The sequence below is a fragment of the Macaca thibetana genome, chromosome 3 (genome assembly GCF_024542745.1).
Source record: "Macaca thibetana thibetana isolate TM-01 chromosome 3, ASM2454274v1, whole genome shotgun sequence".
Lineage (NCBI taxonomy): Eukaryota > Metazoa > Chordata > Mammalia > Primates > Cercopithecidae > Macaca > Macaca thibetana.
Genome location: NC_065580.1, coordinates 118,170,038 through 118,197,997, shown reverse-complemented (window position 1 = coordinate 118,197,997; position 27,960 = coordinate 118,170,038). Strand labels below are relative to the sequence as shown.

General features: G+C 43.2%; 2 protein-coding genes across 4 annotated transcripts in view; one reads left to right on the top strand and one right to left on the bottom strand.

Annotated features, from left to right (window-relative positions):
- Nucleotides 1-27,960, top strand: part of HUS1 (HUS1 checkpoint clamp component) — a 154,370-nt gene that overhangs the window by 37,355 nt on the left and 89,055 nt on the right. The gene's annotated exons all lie outside the window — the stretch shown is intronic.
- On the bottom strand, nucleotides 28-26,898 carry C3H7orf57 (chromosome 3 C7orf57 homolog). Of its 3 annotated transcripts, none has more exons than XM_050785540.1 (9): nucleotides 26,780-26,898; nucleotides 26,047-26,117; nucleotides 20,633-20,818; nucleotides 18,541-18,649; nucleotides 14,840-14,996; nucleotides 11,502-11,599; nucleotides 8,477-8,649; nucleotides 6,795-6,806; nucleotides 28-1,240 (listed from the first exon to the last, which is right to left on the bottom strand). In XM_050785540.1, exons 1-9 carry the CDS (start codon nucleotides 26,896-26,898, stop codon nucleotides 1,194-1,196), a joined length of 972 nt encoding a protein of 323 aa, XP_050641497.1. In that variant the 3' UTR covers nucleotides 28-1,193. The 3 variants fall into 3 exon arrangements, with proteins under 3 accessions (XP_050641497.1, XP_050641498.1, XP_050641496.1); XM_050785541.1 differs by having other exon boundaries at nucleotides 8,477-8,697; nucleotides 26,047-26,202; nucleotides 26,780-26,896; XM_050785539.1 differs by having other exon boundaries at nucleotides 688-1,240; nucleotides 8,477-8,697.

Here is a 27,960-nt window from a genome sequence, read left to right as displayed (position 1 = left end):
TGTTACTATAATAATCTGAATAAAGAATTGAAGAGTTCTACACTATTGACATCTGTTCCTCATGACTATTTCATTAAGGGGGAGGTGTCTGGAAATGAGGTAAGAATTCATATAGAGGAAGGAAGAGAATAGGAAAGGGAAAAAACAAACTTCTTACTGTAATTGCATATGATTTTTATTCAATGCATACAGCCATTTGCATTTTTTTACATATTGCATACATTCTCCTGTAGCATATCAGTTTGATCAATGAATATAGATATATATGCTCAATTAAGTGTCTCATATAGAGAACTAATTTGAAACTTAAATTTTAGGTAAGCAAATGCATGATAAGTTTATTCTGGGAAAGAAGCTAAAATATCTGTGGCTTTACTTGGCTTTTTAAAAACATTCCCACATAAAATTATTGTTATTAATCAATTAATATACAAAACATAGAACTATATTTCAGCTAATTACTTAAATATAAACAATTTAACTTTATAAAACAAAGTAATTCAGCTTGGGAGTTTTTGTTAATTCTACTAAATTAAATATTAAAACTCAGCATATTTTTACTTAAAGGTTTATACAAAATAATAAATGTTTAATATTTTGAATCTCAGTTTATGAAAAAATAGCAAACATTTAAAAACAGCAAATGTTACAATATTTTATATTAAATGTTAATAAATTCATGGCATAATAAATTAAAATATTTTTCTTAACATAAACTGTATCACCATATTCTGGAATTAAATTTTTTTGTAACTAGAAAATGATTTCTGTAAAGATTGCAATACCAAATATTGGAAAAGGTTTAACACCTGTTCTGTAAGTTTCCTCTAGTCAAGAATCCAGTAGCAATGCCCGCTAAGAGTGGTTCACACAGTAGGAGGTTATGTTAGTTGATGACAGGGGCAAGTGATTGGTTCTGAGATACTGGGACATCAACAGGCCAGCAGGGCAGAGGGTACCAGAGGCCATAGTTGTGTTTGTTAGCCATGTGTTTCACATCCCAGAGAAACGCAAGAAACAAAAACCAACACCTGCCCCTTCTATGCAGCAATGTCAAATCTGCTACAAGTTAAATTATTCAATGAGAGTCTATATTAATAAAATACAAAAAGAGCCTCAGAAATATAGCTATAATATAGTCATGTCATATTTAGCCATTTTAAAATTATCCTAAATATATATTGCATCAGGATTTATTTGAGCTCTGCTGGTGTTGATGCAGATACAGATTCTTCTGGGCCTGCAACACAAAGTAAATAAATAAGTAGACAAAGATGACGTTTTCTATAAATTAAAAAACCTTAATTTTAAATATAAGAAAACACATAGTTCTGTACCTATTAATAAGGATTATTTCTGAGTCTACAGAAAAATCGAGCTTATGATCCTGGCATAAATCATACATTGGAAACACAAGACTACAACTTCTGCACTGGTAGACTAGAAGAGAGTGCCCCATTGGAAACAGTTTAATTCATGAGTTTTGCCTGTGTATTGTGGAAAGTTTCTGCTGACATAAGCACACTGACAAGAATTATTAAATAAATAGTATGAGCACAGCCTGGGCAAGGCGAGTAGGGAGGTGGGGCAACTCAGGCTGTCAGTCTTGGCATGGCACGTGTCCCTGCTCCCAAGTCTTTTGAAATCTTCATTAATGCTGACCCTCTCAAAGTACAATAGTGTACCAGTTTCCTAATGCGAAGCTTTAGGGCACGTCAAAATATCTAGGACAGCTAGAAAAAATTGCAATAAACAAGAATAATAATAATCTTGTGTCTCACAGAGGGAAAGAAACATTAAGAAGAAGCCTTAGGCTGGGCGTGGTGGCTCACGCCTAAAATCCCAACACTGTGGGAGGCTGAAGTGGGTGGATTGCTTGAGCTCAGGAGTTCAAGACCAGCCTGGGCAACATGGTGAAATCTCGTTCCTATAAAAAATACAAAAATTAGCCAGGCATGGTGGCATGCACCTGTAGTTCCAGCTGCTCGGGAGGCTGAGGCAGAAGGATCACTTGAGCACAGGAGGTCAAGGCTGCAGTGAGCCATGATTGCACCACTGCACTCCAGGCCCAGCAACAGAGCAAGATCCTATCTTAACAATATAAAATAAAATAAGAAGCCTTGACAAGATTAGTCTCCAGAAAGTTATAGCAACACATTCTAAGTGGAGAGATGTCTAGTTGGAAGGAAAAAAAAGGCACTTTCTAAATTGCCTATTGTTTATAAAGTTAAAACCATGATGGACAGCAGGGAAAATAGGAAAAAAGACGAGGAAATGAAATACAGGAAGGAAAATGGTGGTCAGACTGACAGTGGAGAGAGTGTGGATGTCAAAAGCTCTAGCATTAGCCTTGAAATCAGAGATACTGAGAGGTGGGAGCAAGCGTTTCATAGTGACACCCGCCTCAGCTATCCAGAAACTAAGCAGAGCAGATCCTCTTCTCCCCATGATGATTCTTCAGCTCTTAGGGGCTTTGCTGCTAATTTAGGCTTTCATTAATTTGAAAGCTTAAAAGGTTTCTTCAAAATTAAACAGATCTTGCTGATAATATAAACACAAAGATTACATAACACCTGCAATATAAAGTTTATACATTTATATGAATATCAAATGATAGTCCCTTGATCAGATATGTAATATTTTGTCAATGGTGAAGTAAATTCTATCTTCTTAAGACAATGCAGAATAATAAAACCCTTATCATATCTTATGAAGGTGATCTTCTGTACCTGCTGCATTTGTATATTTAACTTGAGGTCCTAAAGAAGAATAATTTAAGCCCAAGGTTAGCAGAAGAAAGATAGAAAAGATCAAAAATGTAAGAGTAATATTTTTATTATAAACAAAATTGACAAATATTTAGTTAGACTACGAGAGAAAAAAAGAAAAGACTGAAAAAAATAAGAAAAGAAAGAGGATATGTTGCAACTGATACTGCAAAACACAAAGGACCACAAAGGACGACTGTGAACGATTATACACCAACAAATTGGATAGTCTAGAGGAAATGGATACATTCCTAGAATCATGCAATCCACCAAAGCTGAATCATGAAGAAATAGAAAATCTGAAGTCTAAGAATGAGTATGGAGATTGAATCAGGTAAAAAAAAAAAAAAAAAAAAAAAAAACTCTCCCATCACAGAAAAGCCCAGGACATAATGGCTTCACTGGTGAATTCTACCTAACATGTAAAGGAAGAACTCATACTAACTCTTCTCAAGCTGTTCCAAAAAAATTGAAAAGGAAGGAGCACTTCCAAACTCATTTTATGAGGCCAGCATTACCCTGATACCAAAGTCAGACAAGGACACTATAAGAAAAGAAAATTACAGGCCAATTTCCTTGATAAACATAGATGCAAAAATTCACAACAAAATACTAGCAAACCAAATTCAACAGCACATTAAAAAGATCATAAAACATGATCATGCAGAATTTATCCCTGGTAAGCAAGGATGGTTCAACATATGCAAATCATTAAATGTGATATACCAAATTAACAGAACGAAGGACAAAAACCATACGGTCACCTTAATAGATACAGGAAAAGTGCTTAACAAAGTTCAACATCCTTTTATGATAAAAACTCTCAACAAATTAAGCATAGAGGAAATGTACCTTTACACAATAAAGGCCATACGTGAGAAGCCCACAGCTAATTTGACATTCACCAGTGAAAACTGAAAGCTTTTTTTCTAAGATCAGGAGAAATACAGGGGTGCTCACTATCACCACTTCTATTTGACTTAGTACCTGAAGTCTTAGCCAGAGCAATTAGGCATGAAAAATAAATAGAAAGCATTCATATTATAAAGAGACAAGTGAAATATTCTGTTTGGTGACAATGTGATCTTATATATAGAAAGCCCTAAAGACTCCACCAGAAAACTATGAAAACTGATAAACAAATCCAGTAAAATTGCAAGATACAAAATCAACAGACAAAAATTGGTAGCTTTCTATGTACTAACAACAAATGATCTGAAAAAGAAAGTAAGGAAACAATCCCAGTCTCATTAGCATTAAAAAATACTTAAGAATAAATTTAGCCAAGGGGGTGAAAGACCTATACACTGAAAACTATAAAACATGGATGAAATAAATTGAGGAAGACACAAATAAATGGAAACATAGCCTACATACATGGATCAGAATAATTAATATTGTCAAAATGTCCGTACTACCCAAAACAATGTACAGATTCAATGCAATCCCTATCAAAATTCCAATGACATTTTTCACAGAAATAGAAAATAAATCCTAGAATTTGTAGGGAACCACAAAAGGCTCTGAATAGCCAAACCAATCTTAAGCAAACAGAAAAAAAAAAGCAGATATATGGAATCATGCTATTTGATTTCAAAATATATTGGAAAGCTAGAGTAAGCAAAACCTCATGGTACTGGCATAAAAACGGAAGTATAGATCAATGGATACAGCCAAGAAATAAACCCACGCATTAACAGTCAATTAATTTTCAACAAAGGTGCCAAGAACACACAATGAGGGAAAGGACAGTTTCTTCAATAAATGGTGCTGGGTAAACTGAATATCCACATGCAGAGACAGAAAATTGGATCTTCATCTCATTTAATATGCTAAAATCAACTCAAAATAGATGAAGACTTAAACAAAAGACCTGAAACTGTAAAACTGCTATAGGTTGAGTATCCTTTATTTGAAATCCTTGAGACCAGAAGTGTTTGGGATTTCAATTATTTTTAAATTTTGAAATATTTGCATACTTACTGGTTGAGCATCCCAAATCCAAAAATCCAAAATCTGAAATGTTTGAATGAGCATCTCCTTTGATTTCAGATTTTCAGATTTGGGATGCTCAACCTGTAGAAAAAAATATAGGGAACAAGCTCCCCAGCATTGGTCTGGGCAATGATTTTTTGAATAGAACACCAAAAACCCAGGCAACAAAAGGAAAAATAAGTGGGACTACATTAAAAAGTTTCTGCAAGCAAAAGAAACAAACAACAAAATAAAAAGACAAGCCACAGCACAGGAAAAAAATATTTGGAAACTGTATAAGTTTCCAATAAGTCTGATAAGGGGTTAATATCCAAAATATATAAGGAACTCAACTCAGTAGCAAAAAAAAACAAATAATCCAATTTAAAAATGGGCAAAGGACTTGCACAGATATTTCTCAAAAGAAGACATGTAAGTGGCCAACAGGTATATAAAAAAAAAGCTCAACATTACTGTCATCAGGGAAATGCAAATGAAAACCACAATGAGGTATCATCTCACACCTGTCAAAATGGCTATTATCAAAAAGATGAAAAGTAAGTGTTGACGATAATATGGAGAAAAAGGATCTCTTACATACTGAAGGTGAAATGCAAATTAGAATAGCCATAACGGAAAACATTATGGGGCTTCCTTAAAAAACTAAAAATCGAATTCCCGTATGATATAGCAATCCCACTGCTGGGCATATATCAAAGGAAATGGAATCAGTATGTCACAAAGCTATAACTGCACTCGCAAATTTTCTGCAGCATTATTCACAATAACCAAGCTATGGCATCAACCTCACTGTGCATCAGCAGATGAATAAGGAAAGAAAATGTGGTATATACACGATGGAACACTATTCAGCCTTTAAAAAAGAAGTAAATTCTGTCATTTGTGACAACATAGATGAACCTGGAATACATTCGTCTGAGTAAAATAAGCCAGGTACAGAAAGACAAATACTGTATAATTGCAGCCACATATGGAATCTAAAAAAGTTGAACTCATAGAAGCAGAACAGAATGTGCTGCTAGGTGCTGGGGATGGGCTAGTAGTTGATGGGATAAGAGAAGAAGTTGGTCAAAGGGTACCAAGTTTCCCTTAGACAGGATGAGTTAAGTTTTAATGATCTATTTCACAGCAAGGTGAATAAAGTTAATAATAATATATTGTATATTTCAAAATCGTTAAAAGAACAGATTTTAAGTGTGATCACCACAAAAAAAAGCATAAGTATTTGAGGTAATGGATATTTTAGTTATCTTTATTTAATGATGCCACAATGTGTACATATATCAAAACATTGCATTGCACCCCATAGTTGTATGCAATTATTATTAGTCAATTAAAAATAAAATAAAAAGTAAACTAAAAAATTAATTGGAGTCTCCCATGGCTTTTTACTTACCTTTTCCAGTATGACTCTCACATGGCGAGTAATACAGTGTGTGCCTATGAACTAAAGTATGTTTTTGCTTGTGTAACATGTATAAAAGAACAATAGGCCAGGCACAGTGACTCACGCCTGTAATCCTAGCACTTTGGGAGGCCGAGGTGGGCAGATCACGAGATCAGGAGATCGAGACCATCCTGGCTAACACGGTGAAACCCTGTCTCTACTAACAATACAGAAAATTAGCCGGGCGTGTCGGTGGGTGCCTGTAGTCCCAGCTACTTGGGAAGCTGAGGCAGGAGAATGGCGTGAACCTGGAAGGCGGAGCTTGCAGTGAGCCGAGATCACGCCACTGAACTCCAGCCTGGGCGACAGAGTGAGACTCCCTCTCAAAAAAAAAAGAAGAAGAAGAATCATGTTTTAACAGTGTAAGCGATCCTCTTTTTGCTCTCCCTAAGTTATGTTTCTGGAACTCCGATTTTTTTAAAACAGACATGGCACAGGCTTTGTAGTCAGAATGCATGCAGTTTGGAGAAGGACATTCCAGGCTGCCGAGAGGCTGTAGTCTCAGATTACAGGACTATGTCCATCGATTTTTTTGTGTAAGACTTTTGTCTTGTTTTGGTGCAGGTTACTTTATAAATACTCACTGTGAGAAGACTCTGTAATAAAAAACAAGTACATTCATTGTTCAGGTTAACGAAACAGACCAAGTATTAAAAGAAGTCATAATTACTTAAAGAGTTAATAAAAATTCTATATTACTTAAAACAACGATAAGTCATAAAACACTCTTGACATTGTAAAGTTCAATAGGGCACACTTTTTTTTTTTTTTTTTTTTTTTTTTTTTTTGAGACGGAGTTTCCCACTTGTTGCCCAGACTGCAGTGCAATGGCGCAATCTTGCCTCACCTCAACGTCCGCCTCCTGGGTTCAAGTGATTCTCCTGCCTCAGCCTCCCGAGTAGCTGGGATTACAGGCATGCGCCACCACGCCCAGCTAATTTTGTATTTTTAGTAGAGATGGGGTTTCTCCATGTTGGTCAGGCAGGTCTCAAACTCCTGACCTCAGGTGATCCACCTGCCTCTGTCTCCCACAGTGCTGGGATTACAGACGTGAGCCACCGTGCCCAGCCAATAGGGTGCTTTTTACCAACACTGAATATGAACTTGTTACCATCTCATCCTCCAGGATAATAAAGGAGAGAGTCAGCCAGTAAGTGGCAGATCTTGCTCAACAAATACAGTAAGGAACAGGGTGTGGAATAAGGGCAAGCAGTGACCTCACTTACAAATAACCACACCAAACACTTGAAATGTCTGAAGAGGCATAACACGCCATCTTTCCTCTTAATCAAAGAACTCAAGCCTCAAGAGTAAAAACAAGTTTCCCAGAAGCAAATGGTCAATAATTAATAGAGCTGTGGATACTGAACATAATGCTCAATAGGTATTAAGATGGATGTGTTGAAAAAATAAGATGAATTCTTTCTGTACTATTAAAAAGAAAAATGAATGGCTGTGCACAGTGGTTCACACCTATAATCTCAGTAGTTTGCAAGGCAGAGGTAGAAGAATTTTTTGAGCCCAGGAGTTTGAGACCAGCCGGGGCAACATAGTGAGGCCTTGTCTTGATGAAAAACAAAAAAGTAGCTGCATGTAGTGGTGCATGCCTATATTCCCAGCTATTTGGGAGACTGAGGTGGGAGGATCTCTTGAGCCCAGGAGTTCGAGGCTACAGTGATCTGTGATTGTGCCACTTCACTCCAGTCAGGACAACAGAGTAAGATTCTGTCTCAAAAAATAAATAAAATAAAATATTATAATAAATTAAAACTAATATAGTACTTTGAACATCTAATTATGGAGAAAGTTCTAAATTATTCAAAGTTTAAGATAATGGAGTAATTTTAAGTTTGAATTTTGACTTATTTTCAAAAATTTTTAAAAAGTGATCTCAAAAAGGACCAGTTGCTTATGCAAAAGTCTAAGCATTTTAGGGTCAACATTTTTTGGATCTGGAAGATTAAAAGTTGATATTATTTGGTATGTTATTTGTTTGTTATATCAAATGGACTATCAAACTTTTTGACAAATAAAATGTAAAACCCCAAAAGTCATGACTTCCGCTATTCATTTGAATAAAGAGGAAAGAGCAAAACATGTATTACCCTCTTGCTTATCTGTAACCTTGGTACTTCTATGGGTGTTTTCACATCGTTTTTGGGTTATTCATTTCTCATTACGAGAAGCATCATGCGATAAGAACATCAGCTGCTGCATCACAATTAACCAAGCCTCCAGTAAACACAGATGGCTGCCTGTGCCTCACCTGGGGCATCCTCAGGACCTTCAGGAGCCTCTGCGTCCTGGAGCCTCGCTGCATCCTGGGGACCTTCCGGGTCTCGTGGGGACTGAGATGACACTGACGCCCTGGAGATCTTCGGGGTCCTCTTGCCTGAGTCAGCTCGCTGCTGCTGCAACCACTCATCCTTATAACCATTGCTAATGAGTTTGGAAAAATTGGTAGGTGAACTGTTTTTTTGACCAGGCCTTAAAAAGAGTAAAAGTAATGTGAAACTTAAGCACAAGGGTTAATGATAAAGCAGAAGCAGTATTCCGTGAACACACTAAATAGGTGTCACTGTCCCTTCAAACCTAACAAACCTCTCTCTCTGCCTCTCCCTCTCTCTTTCTCCCTCTATCTCTCTCTGCCCTTTTGTATCTCCCTCTGCTTCTCTGTCTGTCTCACTGTCTCCATTTTTAAGCGTAACAAGTGCATGTCAAAGCATCCCTTGTACAGGGATGAGAGCATGTTTAGTTCAGCTTCCAAAATCTTTCTTTGTGATAGTCAATTAAGAATTAGTAATAATTCTAGTATTTCACTGGGAAGCCTTCCTAAGAAAACACCACCCCCTTCCTTCATAGTAATGGATTGCTCAGAACTACCTTTAAAAACAAAACAAAACAACAACAAAAAAACTGCTGGGTACGGTGGCTCACGCCTATAATCCTAGCACTTTGGGAGGCCGAGGCAGGCAGCCACGCGGTCAAGAGATCGAGGCCATCCTGGCCAACCTGATGAAACCCTGTCTCTACAAAAAATACAAAAATTAGCTGGACCTGGTGGCGCACACCTGTAGTCCCAGCTACTCGGAAGGCTGAGGTAGGAGAATTGCTTGAACCTGAGAGCCGGAGGTTGCAGTGAGCTGAGATCACACCACTGCACTCCAGCTTGGGCAACAGAGTGAGACTCAGTCTCAAAAAAAAGAAAAAAGGAAAAAAGAGAAAAGAAAGAAAAGAAAGAAAGAAAGGAAGAAAGGAAGGAAGGAAAGAAGGAAGGAAGGAAGGAAGGAAGGAAGGAAGGAAGGAAGGAAGGAAGAGAACAAGAGAGAAAGAAAGAAAGGAAAGAAAAGAAAGAAAGAAAGAAAAGAAAGAAAGAAAGAAAGAAAGAGAGAAAGAAAGAGAGAAAGAAAGAAAGAAAGAAAGAAAGAAAAAAGAAAGAAAGAAAGAAAGAAAGAGAAAGAAAAAAAGAAAGAAAAAGAAAGAAAGAAAGAAAGAGAAAAGAAAGAAAGAGAAAAGAAAGAGAAAGAAAGAAGGAAGAGGGAGGGAGGGAAGGGAGGGAAGGAAAGGAAGGAAGGGAGGGAAGGAAAGGAAGGAAGGGAGGAAGGAAGGGAGGAAGGAAGGGGGCTGGGCACAGTAGCTTACACCTGTAATCCCAGCACTTTGGGAGGCCGAGGCAGGCAGATCACTTGAGGTCAGGAATTCGAGACCACTCTGGCCAACATGGTGAAACCCCACCTCTACTAAAAATACAAAAAATTAGCCGGGCGCGGTGGTGGACGCCTGTAGTCTCAGCTACTCAGGAGGCTGAGGCAGTAGAATCACGTGAACCCAGGAGGGGAGGTGGAGCTTGCAATGAGCCAAGATCGCACCACTGCACTCCAGCCTGGGGGACAGGGCGAGACTCTGTCTCAAAAAAAAAAGCCAGCTGTGGTGGCAGGCACCTATAGTCCTGCTACTTGGGAGGCTGAGGCAAGAGAATCACTTGAACCTGGAAGGTGGAGGCTGCAGTGAGCTGAGTTCGTACCACTGCACTCCAGCCTGGGCAACAGAGCAAGACTCCATCTCAAAAAAAAAAAAAACAAATGATTACTTTCTTATTGGTTCTTTCTTGTCCTTATCAATGGTTACCCGCTGCTATTTTACTCTCTTACACAGGTTTGTCTCCAGTCATTTCTTGTTGTTAGCTTAGCCTTTCACCATCTACTGCATCTTCACATCTTACCCTGACCCACACTGAAGAGTGACAGGGCAGTTTGCCACGGTGGAGGTAGTGTGAGCTTTCAGCTCGAGCAGTAGCAACCCACCACCTGTTCTCTCTGAGCCTCCATCTCAGCACTTTGAGAGACAGAGGCAGGAGGATTGTTTGAGTGCAGGAGTTTGACACCAGCCTGGGCAACATAATGAGACCTTGTCTCTACAAAAAATAAAAAATCAGCTGGGTGTGGTGGTGCATGCGTATAGCCCCAGCTACTTGGGAGGCTGAGGTGGGAGGATTTCTTGCGCCCAATCACTTTGTTATCAAAGCCACTCCTAATGCTTCATGTTCTCTCTCTTGCACATCTATAAATACATGTCTAGGTATACCTATATACTTACATATATATAAACACATATGAATACATGTATATTCCCCTCTCTATCAGTCTAGCTTGGTGCTGTCATGGCATTTGTCACAATGCAATGTATCTGATTATTTTTTCCCCATTGGACAAGAAGCTGTTTGAAGAATTAGTCAGGTAATTAATAACATTTATCCTAGCATTAAACTTGGATCTGGGAGAGTAAGAAGACACCTAAGGCCTCAGGGATTTCACTCTCCAGCTGGAGGATCAGCAAATGTCAGTGTGCCTGCTTTATCTTCCAATTGGAAACAGAGCCAGCACGCTTACAAGGCGCAGACACCTCAGTTCAGGACTTGGACACAGAAACATCAGGACCTAGTGGCCCCTACATGCAGGACAAGCAGCCCCAGCAAACTATGGTGAGGGTGGTATCTCGGAGGGGGCGGGTGCTTCAGGCAGGACACAGCCTGATGGAGAAGCAGGGCCTCCACACTGCCAACCTGCAGCAAGCATGACCTGGAAGGGCAGATGTGTTCAACAGTGGCAAAATGACATTAGGAAGGAACAGAAACCACAGTGAGGGGGCGACAGGCACAGCCAGGCCAGGCCGCAGACAGGGCTTCGGGAAGTTGTGTGGATGCTGTCACTGGCGCAGTCATCACCGGATGAAAGACGGAAAGCCAAACCCAAACCCAGTCCAGACAGTGCGGGCGTAGCTCAAGCACTTACATGGGGGGGAAGGAGAGTCTACTTCCTGTAGGGTCCTTAGGGCCAAGTTGGGTGTCTGCTTTGCTTAGGTACTTTGAGTCAATGGCCGGTAGCCTCAGCTGTGTGAGGAAACACGCAAAACCCTGAGTTAGTGGAAAGCACTCAACAACTAGAAGAAAACTCACCAATGGTAGCAAAGATACAAAGCTTGTAGGGCTGGACTTTCAATGTGGTCATTGTAAATGGTCACAATAAAATATAATTCAGCAATCATCTCATTCAACAAAATAGTTATGTAAAAGGGACAGTCTGTAACTCAAAAGCAGTTTCTATATTTGAGTAAAGATGCCATCTGCTCAGGAGGAAAAACAATGAACAGCTAAGAGCCTGGTCCTGAAGGAATTTCCCACACCTGGATGAAAACATATGTTCACAAAAGCACCTGTATGCTTTTGTAATAATCACCCAGAACTGGAAGCAACCCAGATGTCCACCAACAAATGAATGGATAAACAAATGGTATCATGATCAGCCAATGAAACTCAGCAACAGAAATGAATGAACTACTGATACTCGGAACAGCACGGCCACGCGTATATAATGCAGATGCATAAAGTACATGCATTACACCACATTGGAGAAGTGAAGCAGGAAAGACTCCACGCCGTATGATTCCATTGATTTCACATTCTGGAAAAGGAAGTGTAAGAATTAAAGAAAGAGGAAAGAAACACGAAATGCGGCTTGACAGTCAAAGACAGGTTTTCTTTAGTTAAAACCTGAGAGGCGCTCCTGGCCGATTGTGGTCAGGGGCACTTTTTCTTACAGACTAAAAGTATATATTGGTTTTAGGGTGAGGGGGCTTATGAGAAGCTTGGAATGTCCATGTGTGTGGAGAAGTTCATGGTGGGGTTGGAAACTCTCTGGGAGGAGGGGAGGTTATCTCGGGGCAGACATCTTTCAGCCCGGAGGGCGGTTAACTCGGGACTGGAATCTTCCTGGCTGGAGGGAGCTTATTTAGGGGCCACCACGTCTCTGGTCAGGGAGGAGTTTGAATGTTTCTGGTTGGAGATGTTACCTGTGGTTCATTGACCTTAGCAGTTAGGCTAATGCCCCTTGGATTTAGGCGGTTTTTATTAAGGTGAACTTTTAGAATGAGAGGCTTGTCCAAGATGGCGATGCTCCTGCTCTGTCCAGAAGAACTATAAAGACTGAAAACAGATCGGGACTTGCAAGGGTCTGGTGAGGGGCTGACCATAAAAAGGTGTAGAAATGCTGGGGGCGACAGGACTGCTATGTTCCTTGACGGCTGTGGTGGTACACAAGGGACATCTTAGTCAAAACCTGGAGAGCAGTTCTCTATAAAAGGTGGGTTTCACTCTATGTAAATTATTTCTTATTAAAAGAAATATAAATAAATGCTACAGGAAAACTGGAAAAAACCAAACCAAGCAAACAAAATCCATGGAGGTATTACTAACAATTACAGGAAGAAAAGATGGCTATTCAAAAAAAGGAAACAAAATCCCCCGATCACCCTGTAGGTGAGCAAGACCCCCATGAATGCTGGTAACCAACAGGCAACACATGTGCCCTAAGTCTTGTCAAGCATCCACCACATGCCCCATGTGGGGCCAGGGCACAGTTGAGGAAGCACTTTGTCAGCTGGCCCACGCCCAGGATGTGATCATCACTCATAGGTGACCTTCTTACCAAAGTGGTGATTGTGTTGTCTTATTAGGGCAATCGGAGTCCATCCCGATGCGGTGCTCATCCCCTGCACCTTACCCAACATCATGTCCCTCTACCTGTTAAATATTCAGCATGTGTATCTTTAACCACCACCGCTTGTCACCCTATCTCCTTCCCCACAGTGAGAGGCTGGCTTCGGAACTTTGTGCAGCCCCTAGCACACCTTTTGTAAATGGATACTAACTTAGAAACCCCACTTGATTTGAGAGTGATATAGCATTTAGCATTTTAAGATTTCTGTAGATGTGAGCTGTAACCATGGTTAATATCCAAGGGTTCATTTGTCACTAGAGGCTGTAACTCAGTGTAATTGGCCACTTGCACAACACTAAGAGATAGATCTGATTCTTAACATGGTCCATTTTGCTGAGTGTCTACGGCAGTATCCATCTGTAGATCCAGCTACTCAGGAGGCTGTGGCAGAGGAGCCCTTGAGCCCAGGAGTTCGAGGGTGTAAGTGAGCTATGATAATGCCGCTGCACTCCAGCCTGGGTGACAGAGAGAGAACTTCTCTCTAATTAAAAAAATAAACAAAAAACAACAATAAAAGGTCCAGTGCCTTTGCACGGATCACGGAAACAACCCAAAATCCGAATCACAGCTGGACATGGAGATCTTAAAGAAAAAGCATGTGGCCCATTGCAGCCAGTTGACATTCTACTTGGTGTTCAGCTACTGAAGTCCCCAAAATAAACTGAGGGGTTTCCCTTCAAACCAAGATGCTGAGGCAACAGTCTAGGAATCAGGCATAGATAGTTCATAACAACTGCCGCCTATGCTGAGACACATCCATTCTCTTCACTGTTCAAAATGATCACCTGTCAGGTGACAACAGTGTTCACTCTTATTCTCAGTATCAAACACTACTGTTATTTGTAATGTGAACTTCACCGTTTCACTCACAAACCCCAGAGTTGCAAGAACTGAGACTAATCTGAGACATGGTGCTGAAGCCCCAGGCAATACTGAGCCCTTGGCAGAGCTTCAGGCCTGGCTCTTGTTCCTTCCAGCCCCGAGGAAAGGGGAGAGAAGGGCCTCTGATCAAGACTTCCCAACAACAGAGCCACCAATTCAAGATTGCTTCCAACTTTCTTCATTGCATTCTTAAAATACACATCCTCTGAGAAGCCTTCACTGCACGGCCAGTCACTCCTTTGCGATCAAATACACCACCAGGACTTCACATAGAAGAAGAGAATTCATCTTCTCTTCCTTTATTATCAACAAAGAGTATTCCAGAAAACGCCTAATACTTAAATAAATGAAAACATTCAGAAATGGGATAACTAAATATAAAATTCCTTTTCTGTATGTGCCAGATCAGAAGTGCTAAGCCAGTTTTCCTCTAGATAAGCATTAACTATCTGTAAATCATCTAGCAAAAAGGAATCTTACCTCTTAAAGTCATTATTCGTAAAAAGAAAAAGAAAGACCACAGTATGGTGGCTGCTTGCCTTTTAGTAGATCCAAACTTAAAACACAGAGCACGTGGCCGATGCCACGGGCAACGTAAGACGCCACCAGCAGCTAACATCACAGCACTTAATTACTCGGGGCCACAGAAGCAAAGCGGATGCAGATGCCATCTATTTATGGGCTCCCGTCACCTTTTTTTTCTCCTTTTCAAGTTCCTCAGCCTCTCTTTGCCAAACTGTTTTCATGTCGAAGTCGAAGGGCCCTCTTCTGGATGCATAGCTACCGTTGGCCTGATCGGGGTTAAATTCTTCATGAACCATGTAATCCGGCATGGAGACAGCCCGCACTCTGCAGGGACAGACAGCAGTTATAGCCCGGTGCTCAGAGCCATTTCAGCTCCCTCCCTTCCTTTCATCTCCATTGCTGGCTCTCCCTCTCCCTCTCTCCTTCTGTCTCCCTCCTTTCCTTTCTCCTCTCTCTCTCCCTCTCTTGCTCTCTCTCTCTCTCTCTTTTCCTCTTCCTCTTCTTTCCCTCTTTCTCTTTCTCTCCCTCCCTTATTCTCTTCTCTTCCATCTCTCTTGACATCAGCACTACCCATCCTCCTTGAAAACACAGACAGGCCTTTCCCTCCTGTGCCTGCTAAGCAACACACCAACCCCTCCAGGGCCTGCCTCCCAGGAGGGCCACTCAGAAATCACAAGGTCTCGACATTAGTAAAACGAGATATACTAAAATATGAAATTATAAAACATATCTTCTAAAATAATTATTTATTTTAGAATAGCATCTACCACTTTGACCCCTTAAATTAACTAAACACCCCTAAACATTTACCATTTATCATGTTCATTTAAAATAATAATAACATGCTCTGTTTCCTGTTGGATGGTCATTTTTAATGTGGGCATTTAAACTAGCAACCAGTCTTCCCATACACACAGCGCATACAGAAGGGGCATCAAAGGCACTGGAATGCTTCAGCCTTTAGATCCCCGAAGGACCATCTGTACACATAACCAGGTTTGAACAGGGAAGAACACTGCATTCAAATTTGACACGGCAGCACAACCCCCCCAACGCAGTGTCTGAGGGGCTGCAGCGACTCCCCTCCTCCATGTCCCGCTCCTCATTTGCACTTGTTCAGGGCTCCAGGATGCTGAGAAGAGGCCCAGCTGCAAAGTGGGCATCAAGGGCAAGGTTGAGGAGTAGGGTCCTGGGCACCACTGCAGCAAAGCACCTAAAGGAGGTGGGGTCCTCTGAGAGAGCGAGTGAAGAGGCCAGGGAGTAGCGGTCAGAGGCTGGAAATGCAGGCTTGGAAGGTGGCCGCAGATACCCAGTAAGAGAAGCCACGGGTGTGGCTGAGTTGCTCAGGGAGCACAGGTGTGAGAAGCGGCACCTCTCCCCAGCCCTCCTACTTCTGATACAGTCTGAGGGCAGTAAAAAGCCCACAGAGACAGATGAGCGTTGAAAACAACAACGGGAGGGATAATTTTTTTTAAAAAGTGTGTTAAGTTGTAGCTCCTGGGTTCCCAGATTTTCAGTGAAGGAAGAATTTCTCCTGTGCTTCCTGCTCTTCACATCCTCGGCCTGTCCCAGGACCTGGAGCAGGTGGTCTGCAGTCCAGAGGAGGACAAGGTCCCAGGAGGACGAAAAACGCTGAAGGCCCCAAAAGTAGATCATCACTAGAAGGCTTGGACAATTAGTAAGGACATATGGGGTGGGAGGAGACAGCAAAGGGACAGGGGTACCAACAGTTTGGAAGGAAAAAGCAGAAAGAAGCGACGAAAAAGTCCATGTGGAAGTGTGGATATAGGAGGAAGGGGCATGCCTGAGGTAACGCTCTCCAGGAGCACCCCAGAGACATGAAGTGCCCCCACCTCCCCCCAAGAATTAACCGTTGGTTCAGGGCACCCAGCTAGAGCAGGAGCCACCCTCGGCTGCAAGAAAGTGCACAGCTGCTTGGAGTCCAGTAGCCGCAGGACCACTGGGCACCCCTCAGTCAGAGCTCAGGGTCAAGGGTGCTCAGGAAACCCATCCCTCCACATCTGCCTGGGGTACTCGGGCTCTACTCTCACCTGAGGCTGCCTGCTCTGCTCTGTTCTTGCAAGCGCAAGCAGCATTGCAGGAGTGCCCCCAGTCTCCTGCTTCCCCTTCTAAGACTCTCTCTTCTTGCTCAGCTCATCCACTTTGATGTAACCTCTGTTAGCACAGAGTATTTCTTTTTTTTTTTTTTTTTTTTTTTGGAGATAGTCTTGCTCTGTCACCCAGGCTTGAGTGCAGCAGTGCTATCTTGGCTCACTGCAACCTCTGCGTCCTGGGTTCAAGCAATTCTCTGGTCTCAGCCTCCCAGGTAGCTGGGACTACTGGTGTACACCACCATATCCAGCTATTTTTTGTATTTTTAGTAGAGATGGGGTTTCACCATATTGGTCAGGCTGGTCTCGAACTCCTGACCTCAGGTGATCCACCCACCTGGGTGTGAGCCACCCTGTGTATTCATTTTAAACTACAGAGGGAAACAGAATCCTGAAGACAAAAGCCGCACTGTGACCATGGCAGAACATTCAAGTAACACCAGATAACTACTTGTAAATATATCTATGGTAGTCCTATTTTCAAGCCCAAAAAAATGGGGAAATGGCCTGAAATGATTTTTCATTTTACCTCTCAATCCAAGAGAGGTGGTTTTGGAGATAAAGTTTGCATGTCCACAAATAGAAATTTCTTAGACATTTCAAATATTATGGGAACAATGGCTCCTCATAACTCAATAGTGAACATAGAAATTTAGGATTTCATATATTTGTAGCTTTACCTAGTGCCTTTTGTCTTTAATGAGAACCCTTTGGGATAGGCTGCTATTTCCACGTCAGGAGGATGTGGTCAGTCCTACTGAGAGACAGGACTAGCTGGATTTCCTAGGCCAGCCAAGAATTACTAAGCCTAGCTGGTGAAGGTGACTGCACCCACCTTTAAACACCTGACTGGTAACTCAGCTCACACCCGACCAATCAGATAGTAAAGAGAGCTCACTAAAATACCAATGAGGCTAAAAGCAGGAGGTAATGAAATAGTCAATCATCTGTTGCCTGAGAGCACAGGGGGAGGGACAATGATCGGGATATAAACCCAGGCATTTGAGCTAGCAGTGGCAAACTCCTTTGGGTCCCCTCCCATTGTATGGGAGCCCTGTTTTCACTGTATTAAATCTTGCAACTGCACACTCTTCTGGTCTGTGTTTGTCCCGGCTTGAGCTGAGCTTTCGCCCGCCGTCCACCACTGCTGATTGCCTCCGTCGCAGACCTGCCGCTAATTTCCACCCCTCCAGATATGGCAGAGTGTCCACTGTACTTCTGATCCAGCGAGGCACCCATTGACACTCCCCATCGGGCTAGAGGCTCCTCGTTGTTCCTGCACAGCTAAGTGCCTGGGTTTGCCCTAATGGAGCTGAACACTAGTCACTGGGTTCCAAGGGTCTCTTCCGTGACCCACAGCTTCTAACAGAGCTATAACACTCACCGCATGGCCCAAGAGTCCATTCCTTGGAATCCGTGAGGCCAAGAACCCCAGGTCAGAGAACAAAAGGCTTGCCACCATCTTGGGAGCTCTAAGAACAAAGACCCGCCGGTAACACTACAGCGCAATTTACCAAGAAGGAGCCCAAAGACACACGACTCTAGGGTGGCACAAAATGCCAGGGTTTCCAGAACTCTGGTTTTCTGACAACTTAGGCTATATCCCTCAAAGAGCGGGCTATTGTAAAAGAGAACCTGAAGTTGTCATATTACATGCTTACTATCAGTATTAGACATTTGTATTTTTAAAATTCAAATTGGGCTATTTTTTTTTCCTGTAAAGATAAACAACAATGTGAGTGCTTTAAGATACTTACTCTTGCTGGTTGGCTGTCGGTGGCTTGCTGTGGTGGATGTACCAGTCTGGCAGGGAGTAGGCCATCGGGGAGCCTTTCCCGGTCCCAGGGGCAAAGTGCTTCAACAAATCTCAAAGAGAAAATGACATGGCTGTGAGACACCCCGTTGCCCCTACACAGACACACAGCATTGCCAGTGATAGGCTCAATTTACAAGGGGAACTGTAGGTCTCCCTAGGGTTGCCTCTGGGATCCAGGGGCTAATAGAGCATCCCTGATCCTCACCTGTCTCTGCACAGGCTGACAGTTGGGCGTCCTGCTTTGTGCTCAAGAAAGGAAATCCTGTATGCCTCCCCACATCTCACTCTTTGCAGATCTGGACAGAGGTCCTGGTCTTGAGCTGCATCTATGCAGGCCAGCATCCACCAGTTCCTGGAGGGGGCCCGTCCCTCCACTGCTGAGGTCTCCAGGGACTGCACATGCTGGCTCCCTCATCCTCAGCTACCCCCACACCATTCTCCTAGCATAGGACAGTCTGACTGTCCTCTGCCACTGTGGAGCTGTCCCTAACCCCACCCCCACCATTTCCAGAAGAAGCCACCCCTCCAGGTTTCCAGATGGGAAGTAGGATACAAACCCCTGAAAGGTACCTGGGAGATTTCACAGTCACCTTGGAGCCAACCCTGAGAGGCACAGAGAGTACAGGGTCCTTCTCAGAGGCCCAGGCCAGCTCCCGACTCACCCACTTGCTTTCTAGCTCCCCACACTTCCCTCCTCTGGTTTCAAAAAGCAGGGAGTGGGAAGAACTGACTTTCCTGATAATAAGGACAGCAAAATGATAACAGTGCCCATGACAGTAGCAGACAACTTTGGTTGACCTATTACTATCAATAATAAAATTTTAACTTTTCATTTTTTTTTTTTTACTTTTAAAGCACTTTTCATTGTTAAATGTTTCAGACTTACAGAAACATTGCAAGAATAGTATGAGTTCCCCTGTACCCTGACCTAGGCTCCCCAGATGATATTCTACCATATTTGCGTTATGTTTTCTCTCTTTGTCTATCCCTCTCTCTCATTATTATTTTTGTTGTCATTATTGTTTTCAGAATCATTGGGCAGCGTGTTGCAGACATAATGCCCAGTCATCCCCCTATATCTCAGCGGATGTTGCCAAAAGACATTCCTGACGTAATCATGGCACAATGATCACATTCAGGAAACTACTATTGATGCAATTCTTTTATCTGATTTACCGACATTCAGAGTTTGTCCCCTTAATGTTCTTTTAAACAACAGCAGGAGGAGGTGAATCTAAGAAAAAATGTCTAGGTCCTGTTCTCTGAGTGTCACACCTAGTCCATCAAACTGTTTAGTCCAACCTTTTAATATTAAAGCAAAGATGTCACCATTTTGCTTCCCATTTTCTTTCTGACAATCCCCACAGGAGTAATGGCAGCCAGAGGGGAAAAAAGGTTAGTGTCTCTCAAAGTCACTGACACCAAGACTGGCTCTGAGACATTTTAGATGTGATCTCCCAACCCTCTGAGTAATTTCCGTTGAGCTCAAATACCTTAGTTTTTAGCATGATTAAGCAGTCCTTTCTCAATTAAATCATGTATCAAAATTTGATCCTCATCAACATCACACTGAAACTCATCTATGGTTTTCATTTTCGAAAACATTTTCATACAAAGGACAAGCCGCAATGAGAATAAACAACAGGAAACAAAACCTTTTCAAAAATTAGCCAAGAATTGGTAGCGTGCAAAGACAGATTCTCTCTTGGAGGCAACTTCCTGAGATTCTCTTTGTAATAAGAATATAAAGTGGGTGAGGGAAGGTTGGATCATCGCAAAGGCATTACTCAGAAGAAATATCCTACACAGGCAATTCTGTGAATTCGGCCTATTTATTCTAACATCATAAAAATTAGCTCATCCCTGGAGAGCATGCCCATCCCTACACCTATTTAATTAACCTAAATTTCCAAAGGCCCTAAGCTAAACATGTAGACTCTATAGTAATATTTTTATATGGAAGAAATTAGGAACAAACGCCCCCCTCACCGCCCACGAGGCTGCCACATTGAACAGGGCAGGCGGGGGCTCACCAGGCCTGCCGCCTTGTTTCGCGAGCTTCACGTATTCCGAATCTGTTTCTTTTATCCAGTATCTCCGAGTCCCAGGCAGGTCCCTGCCGTGTGAGTCTCCCAAATTGCTGAGACCTGGGATCTGGGACGCCGGTGGGGCATCCACAGCCTTCTCAGAGCGCTTCACTGGAAGATGGTAATACCAATCTATAGAGGAGAGAGGCAGAGGGCCACGCTGTTGCTGTGTGCCAGGGTGGCCTCTAGTTCTCTACCAGAGTGTCTATGCAGACAGCCCCATCAAGTGGAGTAGTGCAGGCCACAGAGCCTAATAGGCTCTGTGGAAGCCTATTAGCAAGGAAGAAAATGCCCTCTTCTGAGTTCCTGATGTGAATGGTAACACAACCCATGCAATCCAGTCTCTACTGCCCACCAAGATGCCACCACTGGCACCAACCGAAGGGAAAGCTCTGAGGGCTCAGCCTTTTTCATGGGTGCTTTAGCTTCCCAGGGAGTTACCCAAGCCTCATTAGGTCTCTGTCTCTCTCTCCTAATCCTCCATAAAAATAAGACAACTGTATTTCCGGTTATGCTGGGAAATATACATTCCTGAAAAATCCCAAATCACTTAAATAAAACGTTATGGATAAGCCTGTAGAATATATGGCTAAATGTTGACAAAGATTTGCTAAATTTAGTATGCTAAAAATACTGAAATCTAAGTTCTGTCACAGAAATAACAGGCTGTTTGAACACATTTACCACTAGCACAAAAGTGACAAGAGGCGGAACTGGGGAGTGGTCAAAGAGACCTGTCCACCGAGCAAGGGTGCTAGAATCAGCTCAGCAGCCCGTCTCCACACAAGCGAGTACAGTACCTTCCCTCCACCCAGACTCCCCACGTGAGAGTTCATCTCACCTTATCACTCTCCTTCTCCCTCTCTCCTTGTCCCTTTCATTATTATTAATGTGTAATTACTGTTTTCAATAATAATGGTTTTGCTTATGCCTGAGGCCAAAGAGAGCAGTGAAAGGTGGCCAGAGGTCTAGATGGTTCCTGAAAAATGGTGGAAACAGGTGCCTATGTGTTATGGAAAAACTTCTCAGGTGGAGACTCAGAAATTCTTAAGGTGACTGGGTTTGGTTCCCTTGAGAAAGATCAAGTTGAAACACAGGGAGTGTAGATTGTGTGGTTTGTATTGTCAAAGGTCCCATGAAGAAGCCAGGCACAATCGAGTGGAGGAGGAGAGCTATTCTCTGTCCTTCTTCCCTTCCTGAGTGGAGCCCATGCAGAAAGGGGCTGTGGACAGAGAAGCTGAACATGGGCCTGGTGAAGCCATGAGGCTCCCTAAGGCCTTAAGCTGAGGGCATCCAGGACAGGCCCTGCAGACTGGCTTGGGACCACCCAGGAGACTCCCTGGAGTCCTACTGGGAGCTTCTGTCAAGTGAGTTGGCAAAATCCCAGGGACCTGGAGTTACCAGTGTTTATTGATGACCCTCACAGAGAGAAGAGATCCGGGGCATTCAGACACCTGGTGTTCTAGGTAACTATTTGAATCTGAAATTGATTAACCAGATACCCAAATATAAGACAAAAAAATCACACCTGATTGAGAACTTTAGAAACAAAACCCAGGAAGAATATCAGATACAAGAGATGCAATTAATGTGACACAAGCGACTGGGTGTATTTAGTAGCACTTATCAGAATGTCCTGTCACAGGGGCAGTATGTTCAGAGTCTAACACAATATCCTCTTCTTGGGTAGATATAATGTCTAATTTTATGTGTCAACTTGGCTGGACCATGGTACCCAGATATTGGTAAGGCATTATTTTAGTTGTGTCTATGACGTTTTTTAGATGAAAATAACATTAAAAACAGTAGAATTTGAGTGAAGTAGACTGTCCTCTGTAATGTGGGTGGGCTTCCTCCAGTCAGAGTAAAGCAAAAATAAAATGCTAAGCCCTGCGCCCCCCCATCCCCCAGCTGACTAAATGAATCCCCCTACTCAGCCAAGGGCATTCCAAAGTAAACCTGAAAAACTAGTTCAGGCCATAATGGGAAGGGAGGTTGCACGTGCCTCCTTATACCCTCCTTCCTTTGGAATTCAGGCACAGCAGACCAGCATTATCATTAAAACAGAGATCTTAAGACTGAAAAAACAGACTGTTAGTGGCAATCAGAGACCAAATTGCAACCTGACTGTAGTAGAGCATCACATGACAGATAGCAGGTCCTGAAAGAAACTGAAGTATTTTACCACAAAATAGATTTCTTTGACATAGTTTGAAATGGTCCTAAAAAGCTGTCTCTTGTGGGGAAAATCTGCATTCTGTAGAGAATCCCCTTCCCTTTCCAGCTCTTTTCCTGATCCGGGAGAGAATTAATTGAGTCTGACACCTTTTTAGGTCTGATAAGAGATGTTAGACAGGCGGATCACAAGGTCAGGAGATCGAGACCATCCTGGCTAACGCGGTGAAACCCCATCTCTACTAAAAAAAATACAAAAAACTAGCCGGGCGAGGTGGCAGGCGCCTGTAGTCCCAGCTACTCGGGAGGCTGAGGCAGGAGAATGGCGTGAACCCAGGAGGCGGAGCTTGCAGTGAGCCGAGATCCGGCCACTGAACTCCAGCCTGGGTGACAGAGCAAGACTCCGTCTCAAAAAAAAAAAAAAAAAAAAAGAGATGTTTACATCTACTCTCTCTGAAGTTGGCTACCTGGAGACTTCATCTACATAACAAAAACCCTAGTCTCTGCAACTCCTTATCTTAACCCAGTCACTACTTTCTATTGATTCTGTGTCTTTGGTTAATAACTTGCAACGAATTACCAATCAGAAAATCTTTAAATCCACCTATGACCTGGAACCAACTCCCACCCACATACACACACACATACTTGGAGTTATCCCACCTTTTCAAACTGAATGAATGTATTCCTTACATGGATTGATTGATGTCTTCCTATGACTTCTGTCTCCCTAAAATGGATAAAATCATGCTGTGACTCAACCATCTTGGGCACATGTTCTCAAGACCTCCTGGGGCTGTGTCACAGGCCTTGGCCACTCATATTCAGCTTAGAATAAACCTCTTTAAATATTTTACAGAGTTTGACTCTTTTTGTGGGCAATTAATTGAAAGTCTTAAGAGAAAAGAATGAGATTCCCCCAGAAAGAGGAAACTCTTCCTCCAGACTGCTCTGAAACTCAAACAGCAACATCAGCTCTTCCCTGGGTCTCCGGACTGCTGGTCTGCACTGCAAATTTCGAACCTGCCAGCCTCCACAATCATGTGAGCCAATTCCTTAAAACAAATCTCTCTCTCTCTCTTTCAATCTATCTATCTATCTATCTATCTATCTATCTATCTATCTATCTATGTATATATGTGTATGTATATAGAAAGGTAGACATGGATATGCTGTTGGTTATGTTGGTGTGGAGAATGCTGACTAACGCAGTAGACACACAGGAAAATAGTACTGAATAAATCGATTCATTTAAGCATACAGAAATGAGAAGTAACCATCCTTTAAAGCTAAAAGCTTAGACATCGAATTTTTAATGGATGGTATTTAATACAATCTTTTAAGTATCTAAAGGACATTAAATAGCTGAATAAACACTATATGGTTTTGTAAAGGAAAGAAAAAAATTGGAAAAGGTTTAAAGAATTGCACAAAAGATCACAGAGAATCAATTTAAGAATGAATAGGAGAATTTAGCAGCTTCATAGTCTGATCATATTCAGTTCAAATATTTTCTTTTTGAGAGAAGGCATTTTATTGTTGCTTTATTTTTCCACTCTGTGTTTTGATTACTAATTAATCCACAGAGAACAGTGTGTCTTCTACCTTCTTCTCATTACTGGAAGCTGTGAACAGGCACTGAACTCGAATCTGGTTGGCCATTTCTAAATGCAGGCAAAGGAGGCACTCAGAGAGCGAGGGCCCGGATCAGTAAGAACCAACCGTGATCACCTCATGCGCGCGCACACACACACATACACACACACAGAGGGTTAAAGGGACTAAGAGTTATCACAGTTTTTATCATGCAAAACATATTGTTGGCACTTGTACCATATCAATCATTTACTATCATATAGATTTTTTTATATATAGCCTTCCCTGCCTTCTCGTTTGCCAAATATTAGTACCCTTGTTTCATCAGTGAGGAAACACAGTCTGTGACAGTCTATGAGATGAACTAAAGATCCCCCAGCTCTTCTGGTCTCTAAGGCACAAGGCAGTGTGTTATATGCTCACATACCCGCGGGGCACAGGCTCCTGCTTTAGGCTGCTGTGGCCTCACTTAACAGCTGTGGAGTCACTTACAAAGTGTGTGACCTTGGGCAAATTACTCCAAACTCTATAAAACGAGGGTAATGTTACCTTGTAGGGCTGTTATGAGGTTAAATGAGTTAGTATATATTAATATAAAGCACTTAGAACAGTGCCTGGCAGTTATTAGTGTTCCTTAGTGTTGTTCATACAGACAAGGCCACTAGAAGACACCAAGAAGTCACATAAAGGCTCCAGAGCCCACTGGGAAAAGGCAAATCAGCCAGGCCTTCTGTGCTGTTCCCTTTCCAATCCCCAGCATGGCCACACTATCTTCAATAGCGGTCACAAGGTAGCCCTCTGGGCTAGCAACATGCTTAGAGTATGCAGCAGGGCCACATATGGTTCACTTCTGAGCAGATGTGCTGGCTCCAGGGTGCCGACCAGCTCCAACTCGGCTGTCCCAGCTGATCCCCACGACCCTCTTCTCTACCCTCTTACAGTCTTTCCCAGTAAAAAAAAAAAAAAAAAAAAAAAAAAAAAAAAAAAAAAAAAAAAAAAAAAACAGGAAAAAAGAAAAAAGATGACAGCATCTCAAGACTTATTCTTCCTTCCCCTCTCCTCCACTTCAAACCCTGGCACATAAGAAGACATGAACCTCACTGAATTCCTTTTCCTGTAGCCAGACACTAAAACCAGAATGTATGTTTAACTTTCTTGGGGTCTAAAGTAGGAGCAAGGTCTAGGGATTCAATGAAATACCTAGGGAATTCAGCTAGAAAAGAAACTTCCCAGGTCAACATTCAGGAATGCAGTTGTGAGAACTGTATAGGGTTGAACTATGACAATGAAAACTTCCAAGGGATCCTGTTGCTCCAGATTGAACAAGATAGGTAGCCTTGGTTCTCTCTTGTTGAAAATAAAGAAAAACAAGACTTCCCCCACTCATATTTCTCTTTAAGTCTTGATTTCACACTCAGGCACAGGAGCAGTTTGTGCCTTTCTTTGACTTGTTAGTTTTATCACTTGGTCCTCCATCGTTCACACCCCCCTCCAGCCCACATAGAGGACGACGGGTCCACAGTGTGTCTAGTAAGCAGAGTGCACGCACCCAGCTCTTTCTGGCCGGGACGCGCTCAGGGCGCACTCACCGCAGGGAGCGTAGCGGTGCGTGGCGCCCTGAAGTTCCTTGCTCGTGTTCCTCATGGTCAGGCGCTGCACGCTGCGGGAAAAGACAGATGCTGCCGGACCTGGTGTTCGCAGGTGCTCTGGACGCTGCCTGCTTGACCCGCTGTCAGAAGCTGCAACTGCAAAAGCAAAATCTGCGCGCCCCCTCTAGGTCGGTCTGTAAGCCTCCACCTGACACGCCTGCAGGCGCCTTGCGATCGCCTAGCGCTGGCACTTCCATGCAGGGTGTACAGCAGGGGGCAGGTCGACGCCAGGTAAACAGAAGGGAGCACATCACGCCGGTATACAGCAGGAACACATGCACGCCAGGTAGACAGCAGGGCATGTCCACACAGTGTACACAGCAGGGGCGTACGCACTCCGGGTACACAGCAGGGGCACATTCACGCGGGGTATTCAGCAGAGATGCGTGCGTGCGGGTCACACAGCAGGGGGTACGTCACGTCGGGTATTCAGTACAGGCACGTCCACGCCAGGGATACAGTAGGTACAGAGAGGATAAACAACAGGTAACAAAGGGGCCGCGGGACTTGGGCAGGCTGGGAGATCCCGCCCTGTGCTCATCCCAACCCGGCGACAAGGTGGTCCCCTCCCTCCAGCCCCGGCGCGCACTGCCCGCACCGTGAGCTCCTCACAGTGGACAAGGCCGGGGCCCCTGTGGGCGCCCCCATTGTCCTCCAGCCCGCTCAGGCTCACCAGCTCCCCGCCGGTCTCCGTGGGTGCTGCCCGCGGCGCCCGGCGTTGGAGTTTTTACACGGCTGGCGGGCTGCAGCCAACCAAACCCAAAATCCCAGGGAGCTGCGGAACCACAACATCGGCGTCGCCAGGGCAACGGCTGAACGGCCAACCGGCGGGCGCGGCGGGATCACTGGCAGCCAATAGGGGAAGCCTGGTGGGCAGCGGTGGACCAATCAGGGCCGGAAGCGGAGCGCGGGCACCGCCTGTCAACTGCCCGGAGCCCAGAGCCGCACCAGGGCAGGGCTGCGCGGCGATGCCACCGGGAGCCGGGCGGGACTTAGCGGGGATGGGAGCAGGGCCTTACTGTTACAAGCGTGTGAGTGTGTGGGAGTGTGAGGGTGTGGGAGTGTGGGGGTGTGGGGGCGTGGGGACGTGGGCCCAAGGCAAGAGTCAGGCCTCAGTCCTCGTGCCGCTCTGGCTGGGAACCACAGTTACTGCAGAGAGGTCCAGAAAAATTGGGGACATGCATCATGTTTTCCAAAGTATAACTGTCTCACCCTAAAAACAAAACAAAACAAAACACCCCACCAGTATACAAAAAAAAAAAAAAAAAAAAAAAAAAAAAAAAAAAAAAAAAAAAAAAAAGAATTTACTAATGAGATGCAGGAGTAATGAATGGTTCACTTAGTAAAGGAATCCTTAGTTTTAGACAAGTTTGCTTGCAAATTTCTCATCTAATGCGTTTTTTAAAGACTAATAAGTATTTGGAAATTGTGTGTCGATAAAATGTGAACATTCTTCCTTATATCTCATTTTTCGGGAATAATTCTGTTTTGTAAGTTGAGAGACTTTTTTTAAAGCTCTTGACCATATTTATATAGAATCGTGTTTAGAACTCCAAACACTTGGCTTCAGTGCGAACTTTTTGGTTGCGTGGATTTTGAGGTCTACAGAAAGTACAATGAATATATTACCAATGGTGCTTCATGGGAATGAAGATTATCGATCTGGCATATGCTTGGTGAGGTCAATAGACACCAACAGCTATGGCACAGTTCGGTAGGAGACACTTTTGATACCCAGAAAGCCCCATGCCACCCTGGCAAAAATAATAGGGCTAATTACCCAGCGGTAACCCCTTGTGAGAGTTTGAGGGGATAAGTTGATGCAGAGAACATTCAAAGAAATCCTGTTGTTCC